Source organism: Hemiscyllium ocellatum, chromosome 3, assembly GCF_020745735.1.
Source record: "Hemiscyllium ocellatum isolate sHemOce1 chromosome 3, sHemOce1.pat.X.cur, whole genome shotgun sequence".
In the NCBI taxonomy this organism is placed as follows: Eukaryota; Metazoa; Chordata; class Chondrichthyes; order Orectolobiformes; family Hemiscylliidae; genus Hemiscyllium; species Hemiscyllium ocellatum.
Genome location: NC_083403.1, coordinates 39608631 through 39626608, shown reverse-complemented (window position 1 = coordinate 39626608; position 17978 = coordinate 39608631). Strand labels below are relative to the sequence as shown.

The 17978-nt window shown below is 40.5% G+C and overlaps 1 protein-coding gene across 4 annotated transcripts in view; it reads right to left on the bottom strand.

Annotated features, from left to right (window-relative positions):
- LOC132831459 (cytochrome b5 reductase 4) overlaps nt 1-17978 on the bottom strand; it is a 150183-nt gene that overhangs the window by 77183 nt on the left and 55022 nt on the right. For 3 of the 4 annotated variants that reach the window (XM_060849628.1, XM_060849634.1, XM_060849620.1), the window contains exons 8-12: nt 6607-6700; nt 6158-6190; nt 5566-5688; nt 4219-4359; nt 3267-3416 (exon numbers count right to left, since the gene is read on the bottom strand). In XM_060849628.1, the coding sequence (XP_060705611.1) occupies nt 3267-3416; nt 4219-4359; nt 5566-5688; nt 6158-6190; nt 6607-6700 (541 nt within the window). The remainder of the gene's footprint in view (nt 1-3266; nt 3417-4218; nt 4360-5565; nt 5689-6157; nt 6191-6606; nt 6701-17978) is intronic. The other variant, XM_060849642.1, reaches the window with a different exon arrangement.

Genomic DNA, 17978 nt, shown 5'->3' with positions numbered 1-17978 from the left:
ATTGACTCGATAAGTGCAAAATGAAAAGCTATGACAAATGCATGTTATCAGCAATATTAATGGGATGTTTTTTGTATTCTCTATAAGAGCATGGTTTGTTTATTTCATTTATTATATCTTTATTAGCTACTGTTAGTGTTCCATTCTGACTCTCTAAAGGACCAACACTTTTTCTAGTTTCAGAAACCAGTGGAAACTCTTGCTATTTACATTCAAGACAAGAAGTCTGCTCCACTATTCAAAGAGATCATGGCTGAACTGATAATCCTCAATTTCACTTTTCTGCCTTTCTCTATTACCAAAGATTAGGAGATAGTGAGGACTGCAGATGTTGGAGAGTCAGATAAAGTGTGGCACTGGAAAAGGTACAGCAAGTCAGGCAGCAGCTGAGGAGCAAGAGAGTCAATGTTTCTGGCATAACCCTTTATTATTTCTCAGTCCCACTCCCCCTCCCCTGGTCCTGATGAAGGATTCAACTCTGTCTTGCTCCTCAGATGCTGCCTGACCTGCTGTGCCTTTTCCTGCGCCACACTTCATTCCCTTACTGATTAGAAATCTCTATTAGCCTTGGACATACATAGCAATCCAATCTCTCCAGCTTTCTGTGATAAAGAATTGCAGAGATACATTACCGTCGGTGAAAATAAATTCCTCCTTACCTCTGTTTTAAATTGGCAAACCCTTATTCTGAGATTAGGCCCTCTGGTCCTACATCCCCCTCAAAAGGAAGACAACATCTTTTCATCTACCCTGTGAAGTCCTCTAAGAATCTTTTATGTTTTAATGAGGTGACCTGTCGTTTATCTAAACTCCAAATAAGGACAGGCAGTTGACTTATAAGAAAACCCATCCACACCCATCATCAATCTAGTGAGCCTTCTCTGCACTGCTTCCAATAATAGCATATCTTTCCCGAGATTAGGGGACTAAAACTGATCACAGTATTCAGCTATGTTCTAACTAGTGCATTGTACAGTTTTAGCAAGTCGTTCTTATTTTTATAATCCACTCTCTTTGAATTACCCACCAGCATTCAATTTTCCTTCCCTATTGACGATCCTACGTCTTTGTGATGTATGTATGAGGACTCACAATCTCTTTTTTCTTAAGGTTTCTGCAGTTCTTTATGTTTAAACAATATACAGCTCCTCTATTATTCTTGGCAAAGCAGATAATTTTCCCACATTATATTTCAAGCTGAGATCTTCACCTCTTTTTCCATCTTCTGACCAATCATAGAGTCAAAGATAAACAGCACTGAAACAGACCCTTTGGTCCAACTCGTCCATATATCCTTAATAAATCTAGTCCCATTTGCCAGCACTTGACCCATATCCCTCTAAACCCTTCCTATTAATATACCCATCCAGATGCCTTTTAAATGTTGTAATTGTACCAGCCTCCATCACTTCCTCTGGCAGCTCTTTCCATACACACACCACCTTCTGAATCAAAATGTTTTCCCCGTAGGTCCCTTTTAAATCTTTCCCGTCTCACCCTAGACCTATGCCTGCTAGTTTTAGCTTTCCCCACCCCAGGGAAAAGACCTTGCCTAATTACCCTGTCCATGCCTCTCATGATTTTATAAACCTCTGTGATCACCCCTCATCTTCTGACGCTCCAAGGAAAATAGTCCCAGTCTATTCAGCCTCTCCCTAGAGCTCAAATCCTCCAAACCTGGCAACATCCTTGTAAATCTTTTCTGAACCCTTTCAAGTTTAACAACATCTTTCTGATTGGAAGATGACCAGAACTGATCGCAGTAATCAAAAGTGGCCTGTACAGCTACAACATGACCTCCCAACTCCTGCATGCAATAAAGGCAAGCATACCAAACACCTTCTTCACTATGCTATCTACCTTTAACTCCACTTGCAAGGAACTATGAACCTACACTCCAAGGTCTCTTTCTTCCGCAACACTCCACAGGATCTTACCATTAAGTGCATAAGTACAGCCCTGATTTGCCCTTCCAAAATGCAGCACCTCATATTTACCTAAATTAAACTCAATCTGCCACTCTTCGGCCCATTTGATCAAGATCCCATCATACTCTGAGGCAACCTTCTTCGCTCTCCACCAGACCTCCATTTTAGTGTCATCTGCAAACTTACTAACCATACCTCATTTATTCACATCCAAATCATTTCTATAAATGACAAAAAGCAGTAGATCCAACACTGATCCCATTTGATCAACAACTCATTTGTGGACAGTTGTATCACGTATACCAACCTTTTCAACGCTACCTTCACTTCTCAAGAAGATTCACTGGACTCGAAACATTAACTCTGCTTTCTCTCCACAGATGCTGCCACACCTTATGAGTTTTTGCAGCAATTTCTGTTTTTGTTAAGTGTTAAGGAAATTTGGACAAACTGAGACAGTAGTCACCAGCCTGGCAGATTGAATATTAGATGGGATTATCCAGCTTGGTAGGAGGAACAAATATAGATTATTCTTAAATGGAGAGAGATTGGCAAGTGTTGGATGTCCAAATGGACCTAGATGTCCTTCTTTGTAAGCTATTAAAAGTTAACATGAAGGTGTAACAAACAATTAAGAAGGCTAATAGTATATATAGTTGTAGAACAAGAGGATTTGAGTACATGAGTACCAACAAAGCTCAGTCACTGAGCACGTTCAAAACAGATATTGATAGATTTCTAGATAATAATGACATCAAGGTGTATGGGAATCGCTTGGGTACCCAGCATTTAGCTGGAGAAAATCATTATATGGAATGGCGTAGCAGGCTTGTGAGCTCTTAATATCCTATGATGAACATGATGCTGGGATTTCAGTTCCACATACATTGTATCTAGTCAGTAAACACAAAGACTCATGATCCTGAACCGTCAGAAGAATTCTCTGAGGAATTTTTTAAAATTCTTGGACCAAGTGTCAATTCTATTTAACACAACACTTGTGACTGATTTTAGCAAGGATTTTTATGCAAAGCATTGAAATGTTTATAGCCTATAGTTACTTTCACATTGTATAACATGCTTTAACTTATTATATCAAAGTACATCTCTACACACTTGTATTCGTTCTCACTTCAGTACATTCATTACCATCTGCCTCTGAGCTCACTAATCAATCACAATCAATTCACAGAATACAACTTTTATGATGCAGCCTAACCTACAACCTCATTATGCTTGCTAAATACAAAGATTTTACAAAGAAAAACTAACACAATTAGTCTAACTTAAAGGCAGAACAATAGGATCACACACTAAAATGAAAATTCATTCTCTTACCAATTTGAAGCCTGTCAATAAGTGGTGTTAGCAATCCATCAGGATAGATTTTGACCATTAAGTAGATATTTGTACAAGTAAGATCATTATCCTTTGGATCTACATACAAGGTTGGCAGCACAGGTGTATAAGGCCTAACTACTTCGACACCTGGGGAAACAGGAGAATGAAATGTAATATAACAAAATCATGGCCCTACTAAAAAATTGAAACCAAGTAGAACAAACTGTATTGTCCACTTGCAAACGGGTTAAGTTTTCTATCACTACGCCTTACAAAACAGAATGTTCTGGATTCTTTACTGTGCTTTGACAACTGCAGTGTGGATTACATTTGTCCATGGTTTCTTGAGGTTGAGGGAATGAATGATGCCCATTCTTAGTTCTGATCACTAACCAGTGCCTTCTGCTGGAATTGCATGGATACCAGTTTGACTCGGCTGTGATCCCAGATTCAAGCATTTAAGATGGAGAGTTAGAGAAACTCACCAGCCAAGATAATGCACCAGCATGAGTCACAGCCTAAAGTAAGAAAAATAAAAATGTACTACACTTGGAATGTCATCACTACAATGCCCTACAAAAGCTCAGTTATTCTAAGAGTACCCATTTGTGAACTGCTCACGACTTAACAGCATTATTGATCAAATTGTTTGGAAAATCTTCAATTAAAACCAAAAATCACTCAGCAAAATTTTTCTGTCGATAATTCCCCTTGAGTAGAAAGCACAAGAATCCACATCCTCCCAGTCAAACAATCACTCATTGGTAGATTTTTTGTTAAAAGGAAACCTAATAATTAAGGAATTATCCAACAAACATCCCTTCATGTTTAATCATTGCCCCTTAGATAGTACAAAAAAAACAAATTAATTCTGTTAACTCGTGTAAATATTGTTTTGCTAGTCAAGTGCTCTTAGCAATGATGAGCATATATAACGATATTGTTGTACCTTGAATGTTACTTTTGAGATAGACATGCTGTCCAATCGATATTGTCAAATAACACCCAGGAGGTAGTTGAAAGCACAATAATCTAGTGTCATGCGACACATCGGTCTTTGACAGTAGAGTGCATTTCCTGTAAAAAAGGCCTAGGGTAAGGAATTGGGAGGGAGAAAAAGACATTTAAAAAATGTTAACAAATGACTTAAATTTACAATTTTGATTATTTTCCCCATAATTTATACAACTGGACTGATACAAATGAAATGTTTATATATGCTTCTACAAACCTGCATGTGATCAGAATGCTTTACTACATAACAACTGTCACAAACTGATGGATAACTACATGCTGTGGAAGACATGCACAGCAACTTGTGTATGTCATGCAATTCCATGTTTAAGCAATTAAAGGTTTATTTACCACCAATTTCAGATAAAATGTTTTGAGTAAATGGTGAAGTTGACTTCGGCCAAAGTTTTCTTTCCAAGCAGTCATTTACTCTTTTTGGAACGAAACCTGCCTTCTATCCTAGTTCCCTACTCTGCACATGGATTGCAGGAGCCCTTCTGTTGCAGGACTGTATCTCTGTATCAATTTTTAATCAAGTGAGCTTTGAAAGCTGATCGTGAGAGCACCACTATTTCCAAAGCAAATGGCACAGTAACATAGAAAGCAATGTTTCGGGTATAAGCCCTTCTTCAGGAATTATGCCCGAAACGTCGATTCTCCTGCTCCTTTGATGCTGCCTGACCTGCTGCACTTTTCCAGCAACACATTTTTAAGCTCTGATCTCCAGCATCTGCAGTTCTCACTTTCTCCCAGTAACAATGAGGGCGGCACGGTGGCACAGTGGTTAGCACTGCTGCCTCACAGCGCCTGAGACCCGGGTTCAATTCCCGACTCAGGCGGCTGACTGTGTGGAGTTTGCACGTTCTCCCCGTGTCTGCGTGGGTTTTCTCCAGGTGCTCCGGTTTCCTCCCACAGTCCAAAGATGTGCGGGTCAGGTGAATTGGCCATGCTAAATTGCCCGTAGTGTTAGGTAAGGGGTAAATGTAGGGGTATGGGTGGGTTTCGCTTCGGCGGGTCGGTGTGGACTTGTTGGGTTGAAGGGCCTGTTTCCACACTGTAAGTCTAATCTAATAAAAAAAAACATAGAAAAATGATTCTATTCAATGTGGGAGATGGGATCCACCTTTCTGGAATATCATGATAACGTTCCTAAGCATGTCCTACAGAATGGTTTCCTGACAACCTAGCATTTTATATCTTCACTCCGATTACAACAAATCTTTCAGAAGAAAAAAAATCTTTCAACGCGTAACTCAAATGACAGACACATATATATTCGTACCTCGATCTGTCTTCCTTTTGTATGAGTTATGAAGCTCCTGAGGATATCCAAGATCATTCCAAATTATACTGTTACGCTTTTTCAGATTCAGTTCTATTTTTCCCACCTTACTAGAACAGTGAACTAAAAAAAATTGCAATTTATTTCTAATTAACCAAAAATGGAATTAAGAACAATACAGAAGTTTTACATTAAATTGCCAAAACAATGTTAGGCTGGACAGAAGACTGTCATTGTACTAAGCATACATTTTTTTGTCAAGGATGATGTCTAAGGCTAATTTTTCACAATCAGAATATATCCACACTTAAATTTTTGACATGTTGGCACAATGAAAATCAAGTCAGCATCATGAACCTGGAAAATTGTCCTGCCATTTCAGGTGAAAAATCAATAATTACATATTATTGATGCATTTTCTTAGATTCCGATTAATAGGATATTCAATGAGATATTGACGTAAACATACAATTACAGTCTAAGGAAATAAATGCAAAAATATCATCTCGTATTAATAAGAAATTCATCAGTGAACAGGTATAATAGTGAATTATAATTTCATTATTCTCTGAAAGTAGCCAATTCGACATACCAGAAATTGCTTCTTGGACTTCATGACATAGTTCTACACAAAAAAAAATGGTATTTGTTAGTATTAAAAACTATTTCAAAATATAAATAACAATAAATCAGGAATCTATACAAATAACAGACAGTAAGAACTTGATGTCCTTTTAGAGTGAACAAAGGCTCTAGTTGGCTGAATGAGTACAGAGCAACACAATGAATCAAAACATGTATTAATTGTGTTATCCCTACAAATGTCATGACTGGACAAGTCAGATCCCAGAATTAAACCTGGTGTGACAGATCCTAATTTGTATTATTTATAATTTAATGGGACAGTCTTTACTTAAACATAAGCACACAAGACTGACAATTTTATTTTAAGAACAAATAGACTTTTTTTTGCACAAAAGAAAAAAAAGTAAGCTATCTCCATTGAACAGTTTGGCCAACAGCAAAGAACCTTCTACATACCCAGGTGAAGAATATAGGAATATTCTTGTTGACGAACTTCTGTTCTCAGCACACCACTTTCCAAGTCTACAATTATGGAATCCAAGTTGATAACCTTTGAAAGAATTTTAGTCAAATTAAGAGCTGCTGCAAATTGTATGCTACCAAATATTAATATGTTTAGATTATGAACTTAAGTAAATAGTTTTATAGATATTTAGAATTGTTCAATTCCTATACATGCTCCTCGGATGCTGCCTGACCTGCTGTGTTTTTCCAGCACCACTCTATCCCAATTCTTATACATTTGAGCTTCAATTACTAAAGCCATCGCATACAGGTGATTCTCCTATACAACACAAATTAGTTACACCAGCATTGCTGAATTTCGATCATTATTTGTAGAACATGAATTTTCCTTACCTGTATTAACTATAACATGATTCCAGCCCCATTCGTTTAATTGGGGTTGATATTGCACGATTTTCTTATGAAGTGAGATTGCTCGGGAACCAAACTATGGCATTATAAAGACAACTGTATATCATATCGTCATATGAAGTCCTTCCTTTAAGGGAGGTATTACCATATAATTTGAGAGTTGGTATGAGAAAAAAAATCATCAAAGCTGGGTGTCCAAAACGCTTAACTAGTGCATTAATGTCCGACAGAGAAGGGATTTTGTCATCCCTGTGCTAATGGCCTCGCTGTAACAAAAGTCTGAGCTACAGTTTGCTCTTCATTACCTGGCACTATACTCACTTGTACAAGCATCGCAATTAAGGACAGGTAATAGAACAAACAAAAAAGTGATTTTAGTTTATATTTGCTTGAGCACAGAAGACTCTGGGCAATGCAGTTGAACTGTTTAAGATGTTTAAAGAACCTTATTGAGTTGATAAAGCAGAACTGTTTCCTCTGGAGTTCAGAGCAAGGAAATATAACCTTAAAATTATAGTTAAACCATGATATTAGGAAGTATGTTTTTGAAGAAACAAACTGTTGAGGCAAGGTTAATTTAACATTTTAGCATGTGATTAATAGACTTTTGTAAGGCTTGGATATTAAGAATTCCATGGCTGGTAGATGATGTTATGATACAATTCAGCTACGATCTATTGAAACTGAAGAACATTTTTGTGGGGCTAAATGATCTCTTCTGGTTCCTAAAATCAAACATCACCTTTCATTCAAGGATACCACTTCTGGAAAATCTATCAAAGTTAAGCTTGTAATTTTTAGCAAAGACTTGATTCCTTCAAGTAAAAGCCTTAATCAGACATTAAAGGCACTATTAATGAGAAAAAAAAGGTGATTCCTTTATCAAAAATTATTTTCAGTCATCACATTTATTAATCAATCTTATTTACAAAAGCTAGTTAAGTACAGAGACTGGGACAGAATTTTATTTTAACTTGAGTGCACTTGTCAAATAATTCAGGGACATTAGATAGCTTGATTTAAATTTTGCACATTTGTAACAACTCCTGGAATAGTGGACTTTCCTGATGAAGGGCTTTTGCCCGAAACGTCGATTTTCCTGCTCTTTGGATGCTGTCTGACCTGATGTGCTTTTCCCGCACTACTTTAACCTTGACTCTAATCTCCAGCATCTGCAGTATCCACGTCCGCCTAGAGTCATTATATGGGCATGATGCGTGCAATACTGAGAGTTGCAGTCCATGAGCTCTGGTGAAGGCATGTGCTGTGGTAGAGTTTAAATGAGTGGTGGCCCTGAGAGTGTGGTAGCAGAGTGAATATGGCAGCACTTACCCTTGCAGGTAACAGAACGCCTTCATGCATTGCTGTGCATTGCTTTTTACCTGGGACACTGCACTGACCTCGGTCACTGCCTAGCTCCATCTTGGCTCAGTGTGGTGACGTGGCTTCCTTTGCCGATCAGTAAGAAGAAACAATAAACTCTTTTGCAGCACCTTAAAGTGCCTGTTGGCAAGCCAAACAGTTAACTTCCTTGTCTGAGCCTTGGGGACAATGTTGCAGGACTAGAGAATGAAGAGCAGTTCCGAGTGTGCAATGTCTGAAGTGGTGTGCAGCTGGAATCCAAATATGGCTCCAGCAGCATAATGTCACAAAGGTTTGGCAGGGCAGAGCACTTCCAGCTCTCCTGCTGCACAATTCCATAGGATGAGCACCAATGCAGCTGGGTGTGTAATCACTGGGACGAAAAGTGATAGTCGGCATGGGACAAGGTGGAGTGCACGTCATGAATCTTATGTGTAAAAACATTTAACTAAAAAACTGGAAAGCTCAGTTCTATGTTCCAGATCACAACATATTGAAGGTCAGTAATTTTCTGTTTTCATAGAAAAATATATGTTTGTATCTTCCAAACACCTATAAAATCTCACTGTCCATTTTAATTAATTAAAAATTAAATTATTCAACTGTTGTAACCTTGAAGGATTTCATAAGACCACATAAGGAGAAACCATTTCCAATTACCCAGGTGCATTGGTAGCCTGAGGGCATGGATTCAAGATAAGCGCACGTAAATAGTTTGCTCCCCTATTGACAGTTGAGTCCTTAAGAAGATCCTTAGATATCAAATTGTGGCACCTTCTGCATACAATCTCATGAACACAATTAAACTGGCAAATTCCCCTGGAGAAAGTAATGAGATAATTGTTGAAGGAAGTACACTTGCTGTTGTGGATATGCACTTTCAAAAAAGTGTTTGATAATGTTATAAAGTTGATGACAAAATTAAGGAGATTAAAGGTAGTGTTGGTACAAAATTAACCGAGGGACAGAAAGCAGGGAGGAGTGATGACCAGTTATTTTCTTGAGTGGAAAATACGTAGAGTGGTGTTTCAGCCCACAGCTCTTTTTAATATATGAATTGGATATGCAGAGTATAGTTTCTCAGATTGCAAAGACAATATTTAAAAATTAACAATGAAGATGACAAACTTCATGTGACATACAGGCAAGTGACCAAACACATCACAAGAGATATTTAAGATCAAGAAGTATTAAATCCCACATTTTGAGAGGAAGAGTGAAGAGAGGTAACATTAAATATATAAGACAAATTCAAAGAGGGCGCAGTAACAAAAGAAATTGCACATGTAAATAATCCTCGAGTAAAACTTTGTAAGTATTCTGGATGCAGTTTCACTGATGTCTTGTACTGTTGCAGCAACACTTCCCTATTTTATTCCTTAAGCAATAAATGCCAAAATTCATTTACCTTATTACCTGCTGCACCTGCAAACTAGTTTTTGTGATTTATGCATATCCCTCTGCACCAAAACATTGAGAAGTCTCTCTTTATTTATATATCAAGTCGCCTTCTTATTTCTCCAACCAGACCTATTCTGAAAAAAAGGGTCACTGAACTCGAAATGTTAACTCTGATTTTTCTCCACAGATGCTGCCAGCCAGCTCCACAGTTCCCCCCATCTTGCCTTCTGTAAAAACGCCATCCCTTATTTCCAATTTCTCTGCCACCACCGCAGCTGCTCCTAGAAACATCAGTTCCACCACAGAGCACACCACATGGCCTCCTTCTTCAAAGATCGCAATTTCCCATCCCACGTGGTTGACGATGCCCTCCAAAGCATATCGTCCACTTCCCGTGCCTCCCCCCTCAAAACCCACCCCTCCCAGCGAAACAAGGACAAAACCCCTCCGGTCCACACTTTCAACCCCATCAACCTCCACATACATCACCACCTACAAATGGACCCCACCACCAGAGATATATTTCCCTCCCCACACCTATCCGTTTTCCATAAAGACTGTTCCCTCTACAACCTACCTCGACAGATCCACGCTCCACTCCTCCCCACTCCCCTCCCTCATCTCCATCCAAAGCTCCAAAGGAGCCTTCCACATCCATCAAAGTTTTACTTGCACTTCCACACGTCATTTACTATATCCGTTGCTCCCAATGCAGTCTTCTCTACATTGGGAGACAGGACACCTATTCGCACAGCACTTCAGAGAACATCTCCGGGACACCTGCATCAACCAACCCCACCGCCTCGTGGCTGAACACTTCAACTCCCTCTCCCACACTGCAGAGGACATGCGTATCCTGGGCCTCCTCCATTGCCACTCCCTTACCATCTAAAGCCTGGTGGAAGAATGCCTCATCTTCTGCCTTGGGACCCTTCAAACCCATGACATTAATACGGACTTCACCAGCTTCCTCATTTCCCCTCCCCCACCTCCCAGTGTCTGCGTGGGTTTCCTCCAGGTTCTTCGGTTTCCTCCCACAGTCCAAAAATGTGCAGGTTAGGTGAATGCTAAATTGTCCATAGTGTTCAAGGATGTGTAGGTTAGGTGCATTAGAGGGGGGAAATGTAGAGTAATAAGGGTAGGAGAATAGGTCTGGATGGGATACTCTTCAGAGGGTCGGTGTATTGGGCCAAATGACCTATTTTGACACTGTAGGGATTCTATGATTACCTGTACCAATTTGATTTTCCCGAACTACAAGTTGTCTAACGTCACCCAGGATTAATATTGCCTTTTTTTTACAAGTCCTCATTCTTTCATGATTTATTCTCTGGATCCTATAGAACAGCTCCAACAGAATAATTGCTGTTAGAGGCTTATAGACTACTCCCATTAGCTCTGTCTTCCCATTGTTATTTGTTGCCTCTACACATATGGATTCTACATCATCCTACCTAAGGTCATTTCTTGCTGTTGTATTTATTCCACCTTGTACTAGTAAAGTTCCTCATCACCCTTTCTTTCCTGTCTGTGCATCAAAAGGTCACATATCCACGAACACTTAGTTCCCAGTTTCAATCTCCTTGCAACCATGTTTCTGTAACTGGCTATTAAGGTCAAATCCATTTACTTCTATTTGTCCTGTTAAATAATTTATTTTCTTCTGAATACTAAATGCTTTTAAGTAAAGAGTCATCAATTTTGCCTTTTTACCTTTTGTTTTTCCTTCATTACTGTTCGTTGCGTTTTTATGCTTGAATACTCTGTCCATCCTGTTCCACTCGGTTATCAACATCAAAACAGTGAACTTGCAACATCGCAATATCCTCTTGTTTTGAAAACCTCCATTTCACCTCTGCAGAACTCTCCCAGCCACACCCCAAAATTAATTTTAAGCCTTCTCTCTGAATGAACTACGTACAGAATGAATGAGCCTTATAATAAGAAATGAAAATGCTGAGAAAAGAAAATCTTCATGCGTACCTTCTTTGAAAAAGATGTTCTTAAAATCCTATAAAAGTGCCAGACAGGGAATTACAATTTTCGTGTCTAAGTCTTTAATCACCTCACATCGAGAGGCTACAGAAGAAATTGAGGGGGGCCTGGATGATAGATTTGCATCGTTAGCCATGGTCCTGGAAGACTGGAGGGTAGAGAATGTTGTGCCCTTAATCAAGGAGGACTGCAAAGAAAAGCCTGAGAACTACAGACCAGTAACCTTAACATCTGGGGCGGATAGGCTACTTGAGAGGATTCTGAGGGATAAGATGTACATGCATTTGGAAAGACAGGGTTTGATTAGGAGTAGTCAGCATGGTTCTGTGCATGGGAGACTATAGCACATAACTTTGTGAGAGTTCTTGGATGAAGTGACCAGGAAGGTTGATGAGGGCAGGGCGGCAGATGTAGTCTATATGGATTTCAGTAAGACCTTTGATAAGGTTCCACATGGTAGGCTGCTCTGGAAGGTTAGATCGCATGGAATTCAGGGGGAACTGGCAAATTGGATACACAATTGGCCTGATGGTAGGAAATAAAGGATAATAATGCAAGGATGCTTGCTGAACTGGAGGCCTGTGTCTAATGATGTGCCTTAGGAATCGGTGCTGAGCCTATTGCTGCATGTTATCTACATCAATGATTTGGATGAGAATATATAAGGCATGATTAGTAAGTTTGCAGATGACACTAAAATAGGCAGTAGCTTGGACAGTGAGGAAGGTTTTCAGAAAATGCAGAAGGACCTTGATCAGCTGGGGAAGTGGGCCAAGAAATGACAAATAGAGTTTAATATAGGTAAGTGTGAGGCCTTGTGTTTTGGAAAGTTAAATCAAGGTAGGAGTTTCATGGTGAAAGGTAGGGCCTTAAGGAGTGTTGTGGAACACAGGGACCTTGGCGTTCAGGTGCACAGTTCTCTGAAAGTGGAGTCACAGGGAGACAGGGCAGTGAAGAAGGTTTTTGGCACATTGGCCTTCATTAGTCAGAACATTGAGTATAGAAGTTGAGAAGTTGTGTTGCAGTTATACAGGACAGTAGTGAGGCTGCATTTGGAGCACTGTGTTCAATTTTGGTCACTTTGCTATAGGAAGGGTGTTATTAAACTGGAAATAGTGCAGAAGAAATTTACAAGGATACTGCCAGGACTCAAGGGTCTGAGTTATAGGGAGAGATTGGACAAGCTAGGACCTTTTTTTCTTTACAGTGTGGAGGAGTGAAGGGGGATCTTGTAGAAGTGTGTAAAGTCATGAGCGGCATGGATAGGGTGAAGGCACTCAGCCTTTTTCCCAGGGTTGGGGAATTGAGGATTAGCGGCCATCAATTTCAGGTTAAAGGGGAAAAAAAAAGTGAATCTGAGGGGCAACTTTTTTTAACCAAAGGGTGTTACGTATATGGAATAAGCTGACAGCAGACGTGGTTGAGGCAGTACATTAACAACATTTAAAAGGCATTTGGACAAATATATGGACAGGAAAAGTTTAGAAGGATATGGGTCAAGTGCAGAGAAAGGGTGTTGGCGTGCATGGACATTTTGGCCGGCATAGACCATTTTGGGCCAAAGGGTCTGTTTCCATGCTGTTTGACTCTATATCTTAATGTTGTCTACAGAAAGTGAGGCTTTGACAAAATTGATTATAGAAATAATATATTGCAACCACAAAAATATAAAATTAAGCAAAGTGAACAATCTACTTCAGTTTCGAGCATAAGCCCTTCTTATGCTCGAAACGTCGAATTCTCTATTCCTGAGATGCTGCCTGGCCTGCTGTGCTTTGACCAGCAACACATTTTCAGCTGTGATCTCCAGCATCTGCAGACCTCATTTTTTAATCTACTTCAGTTGTCAAAAATGAACCCCTGTTGAAGCGAGGCTCTTAACCAAGCAGTCAGAATAAGCACTGGTGGAGAACTGCTTCAGGAGAAACAAATGATCAGACATTTTTAAGTTCCATATTTCTTTCTCCGTGCTCTGTAGACCAGATATCTCACTCCACTGCTGCTAGAACTTGTGGCTTCTTTCCCATTAGAAACAGCTAAAATATTTGTCTACGTCAGAGGCAAAATGCACCAGGACAGGAACAGATTAATTGCATATTGGTGTATTCTGGGAGGGTAGGAATCAAGGGCTTCACTGTTCCTTCACTTCTGCCCGCATCCTCCAAGAATATTTCCTCAGATTCCATACCTGCTCTGTGACTCAGCACTGATGTGCATTTTCCTTGCACTGGGCAAGTGGTGTGATCTTCCATTTCAAGGGAACTAAAGCAGTGTCATGGAGTTTGTTAAGACTATGCTAAGACTACTTAGATTTGACATCAGTGCAAAGTTTAAGCTGGTGATTGCAATACTAGGAGATTGAGATGTTTTAGTGAGGGGGGTTTGGGTTGAAAGATTCAGAAATGGAATATAGATGAGTAGCTATAGGGCTAAAGTAAAATGGTAGAAAGAAAACGGAAGGCTAAAGTGGTACAGGCTGTTGTAAACTGAGGGGGAAGGACCAAACAAGCGACTGAGATGGGGAAGCTGAGGTCTGGTAATATTCTGCCCCACCACCAAAATGGACCCCATTGGTCTTGCGACAGACAGAGGAATTCATCAGGAGAATGAGACTCTAGGAATTCTTCCGTAAATCCCAAGATGTCAGCAGTGAGTCCACGGAGAAACAATTGGACCGGAACAGTTGACAGAGAGCTGGAATGGCAACATGAGAAGTTACACTGAACCCAGTCAGAGCCACTGCCCGAAGCTCAACATGTACATTTAAACTGTCAGGACACACACAAGCTCCAGATTCATCAGCCACACGCATGGGGGATGCAAAACATCACTCGACCATGATGCATGGCCATTGGGATCTCAAGACCAATCAGAACATTGTCATCAAACCAACAGACAAAGAAGGAGCCATCGGTATACAGAATAGAGCAGACTACAGCAAAGACGTGTACAGATAACTGAGTAACCAGGTCACTACCGACAACTATTTGCTGATCCAACCAGAGAACATATCCATGAACTAAACAGACTGACCAGCCCTTCAAGTACCCTACACACACTCATCTGCCATACTTCCTGTAGAGGAGACTTCTACTACCATCTAAAGATTCACAAAGCCAACACACCTGGACCTTCCGTCGTATCAGGTCATAGAGTCATAGAGATGTATAGCAGGGAAACAGACCCTTTGGTCCAACTTGTCCATGCTGACCAGATATTCTAACCTAATGTAGTACCATTTGCCAGTATTTGGCCCATATCCCTCTAAACCCTTCCTATTCATATACCCATCCAGATGCCTTTTAAGTGCTATCATTGTACCAGCATTCACCACTTCCTCTGGCAGCGCGTTCCACACAGCACCACCCTCTGTGTGAAAAAGCTGCCCCTCAGATCTCCTTTATATCTTTCCCCTCTCACCCTAAACTATGCCCTATACATCTGGACTCTCTGGAAAACAGCCCCAAGCCTATTCAGCATCTCCTGAGCATTCAAATCCTCCAACACTGGCAACATCCTTCTGAATATTTTCTGAACCATTTCAGGTTTCACAACATCCTTCCAGAATTGCATGCAATATTCCAAAAGTGGCCTAACCAATGTCTTGTACAGCTGCAACATCACCTCCCAACTCTTCTAATCAAGCTCTGAAACATACTGTAAAAAGAACCCCAACTTCTGTCATAACACCATGGATTTCCTATAGAAACTCAGCATCCAGGACCAATCGAATCAGGAACACTCCTTGTCACAATGAGATGACAAGAATCCAGAGAAAGTATATTCCTGTCAGGTTGAAAGGGAAGGCTGGTAGGTATAGGGAATCCTGGATGACTAAAGAAATTGAGGGTTTGGTTAAGAAAAAGAAGGAAGCATATATTAGGTATAGACAGGATAGATCGAGTGAATCTTTAGAAGAGTATCCTTAAGAGGGAAATAAGGAGGGCAAAACGGGGATATGAGATAGCTTTGGCAAATTGAATTAAGGAGAATCCAAAGGGTTTTTACAAATATATTAAGGACAAAAGGATAACTAGGGAGAGAATAGGGCCCCTCAAAGATCAGCAAGGCGGCCTTTGTTTGGAGTCACAGAAAATGGGGGAGATCCTAAATTAATATTTTGCATCAGTATTTACTGTGGGAAAGGATATGGAAGATATAGACTGTAGGGAAATAGATGGTGACATCTTGTAAAATGTCAAGATTCCAGAGAAGGAAGTGCTGGATGTCTTGAAACGGTTAAAAGTGGATAAATCACCAGGACCTGATCAGGTGTACCCGAAAACTCTGTGGGAAGCTAGAGAAGTGATTGCTGGGCCCCTTGCTGAGATATTTGTATCATCGATAGTCACAGGTGAGATGCCGGAAGACTGGAGGTTGGCAAATGTGGTGCCACTATTTAAGAAGGGCGGTAAAGACAAGCCAGAGAACTACAGACCAGTGAGCCTGACTTCGGTGGTGGGCAAGATGTTGGAGGGAATCCTGAGGGACAGGATGTACATGTATTTGGAAAGGCAAGAACTGATTCAGGATAGTCAACATGGCTTTGTGCGTGGGATATCATATCTCACAAACTTGATTGAGTTTTTTGAAGAGGTAACAAAGAAGATTGATGAAGGCAGAGCAGTAGATGTGATCTATATGGACTTCAGTAAGGCGTTTGACAAGGTTCCCCATGGGAGACTGATTAGCAAGGTTAGATCTCATGGAATACAGGGAGAACTAGCCATTTGGATACAGAACTGGCTCAAAGGTAGAAGACAGAGGGTGGTGGTGGAGGGTTGTTTTTCAGACTGGAGGCCTGTGACCAATGGAGTGCCACAAGGATCGGTGCTAGGTCCTCTACTTTTTGTCATTTACATAAATGATTTGGATCCGAACATAAGAGGTACAGTTAGTAAGTTTGCAGATGACACCAAAATTGGAGGTGTAGTGGACAGTGAAGAGGGTTACCTCAGATTACAAAAGGATCTGGACCAGATGGGCCAATGGGCTGAGAAGTGGCAAATGGAGTTTAATTCAGATAAGTGCGAGGTCCTTCATTTTGGGAAAGCAAATCTTAGCAGGACTTACACACTTAATGGTAAGGTCCTAGGGAGTGTTGCTGAACAAAGAGACCTTGGAGTGCAGGTTCATAGCTCCTTGAAAGTGGAGTTGCAGGTAGATAGGATAATGAAGGTGGCATTTGGTATGCTTTCCTTTATTGGTCAGAGTATTGAGTACAGGAGTTGGGAGGTCATGTTGCGGCTGTACAGGACATTGGTTAGGCTACTCTTGGAACATTGCGTGCAATTCGGGTCTCCTTCCTATCGGAAAGATGTTGTGAAACTTGAAAGGGTTCAGAAAAGATTTACTAGGATGTTGCCAGGGTTGGAGGATCTGAGCTACAGGGAGAGGCTAAACAGGCTGGGGCTGTTTTTCCCTGGAGCGTTGGAGGCTGAGGGGTGACCTTATAGAGGTTTATAAAATTATGAGGGGCATGGATAGGATAAATAGGAAAAGTCTTTTCCCTGGGTCGGGGAGTCCAGAACTAGAGGGAATAGGTTTAGGGTGAGAGAGGAAAGATATAAAAGAGACCTAAGGAGCAACTTTTTCACACAGAAGGTGGTACGTGTATGGAATGACCTGCCAGAGGATGTGGTAGAGGCTGGTACAATTGCAACATTTAAGAAGCATTTGGATGGGTATATGAATAGGAAGGGTTTAGAGGGATATGGGCCGGGTGCTGGCAGATGGGACTAGATTGGGTTGGGATATCTGGTCAGCATGAACGGGTTGGACTGAAGGATCTGTTTCCATGCTGTACATCTCTATGACTTGATGCCAGCATCCCCCACAATAGTGGCAACACTACAACAGCATGAGTACTCAATATCAACAACTGCCAATTTCCAGACACCATCCAACAACTAATATGCTTCATCCTCGACTGCAACGTCTTCACCTTTGACAACCAGTTCTTCATTCAGACACACAGTACAGCCATGGGGAACAAATCTGCACCCCAATATGCGAACATTTTCACGCACAAGTTCAAATAAGATTTCTTCACTACGCGGGACGTCTGAACAGCACTATACACCATTCACATTTATTACATTTTCTTCCTTTGGTGAGAAATCACTGAATCAATGACATAGTGATATCAACAAGTTTCACCTCAGATCAAACTTATCATGGACTACTCTTTAGAA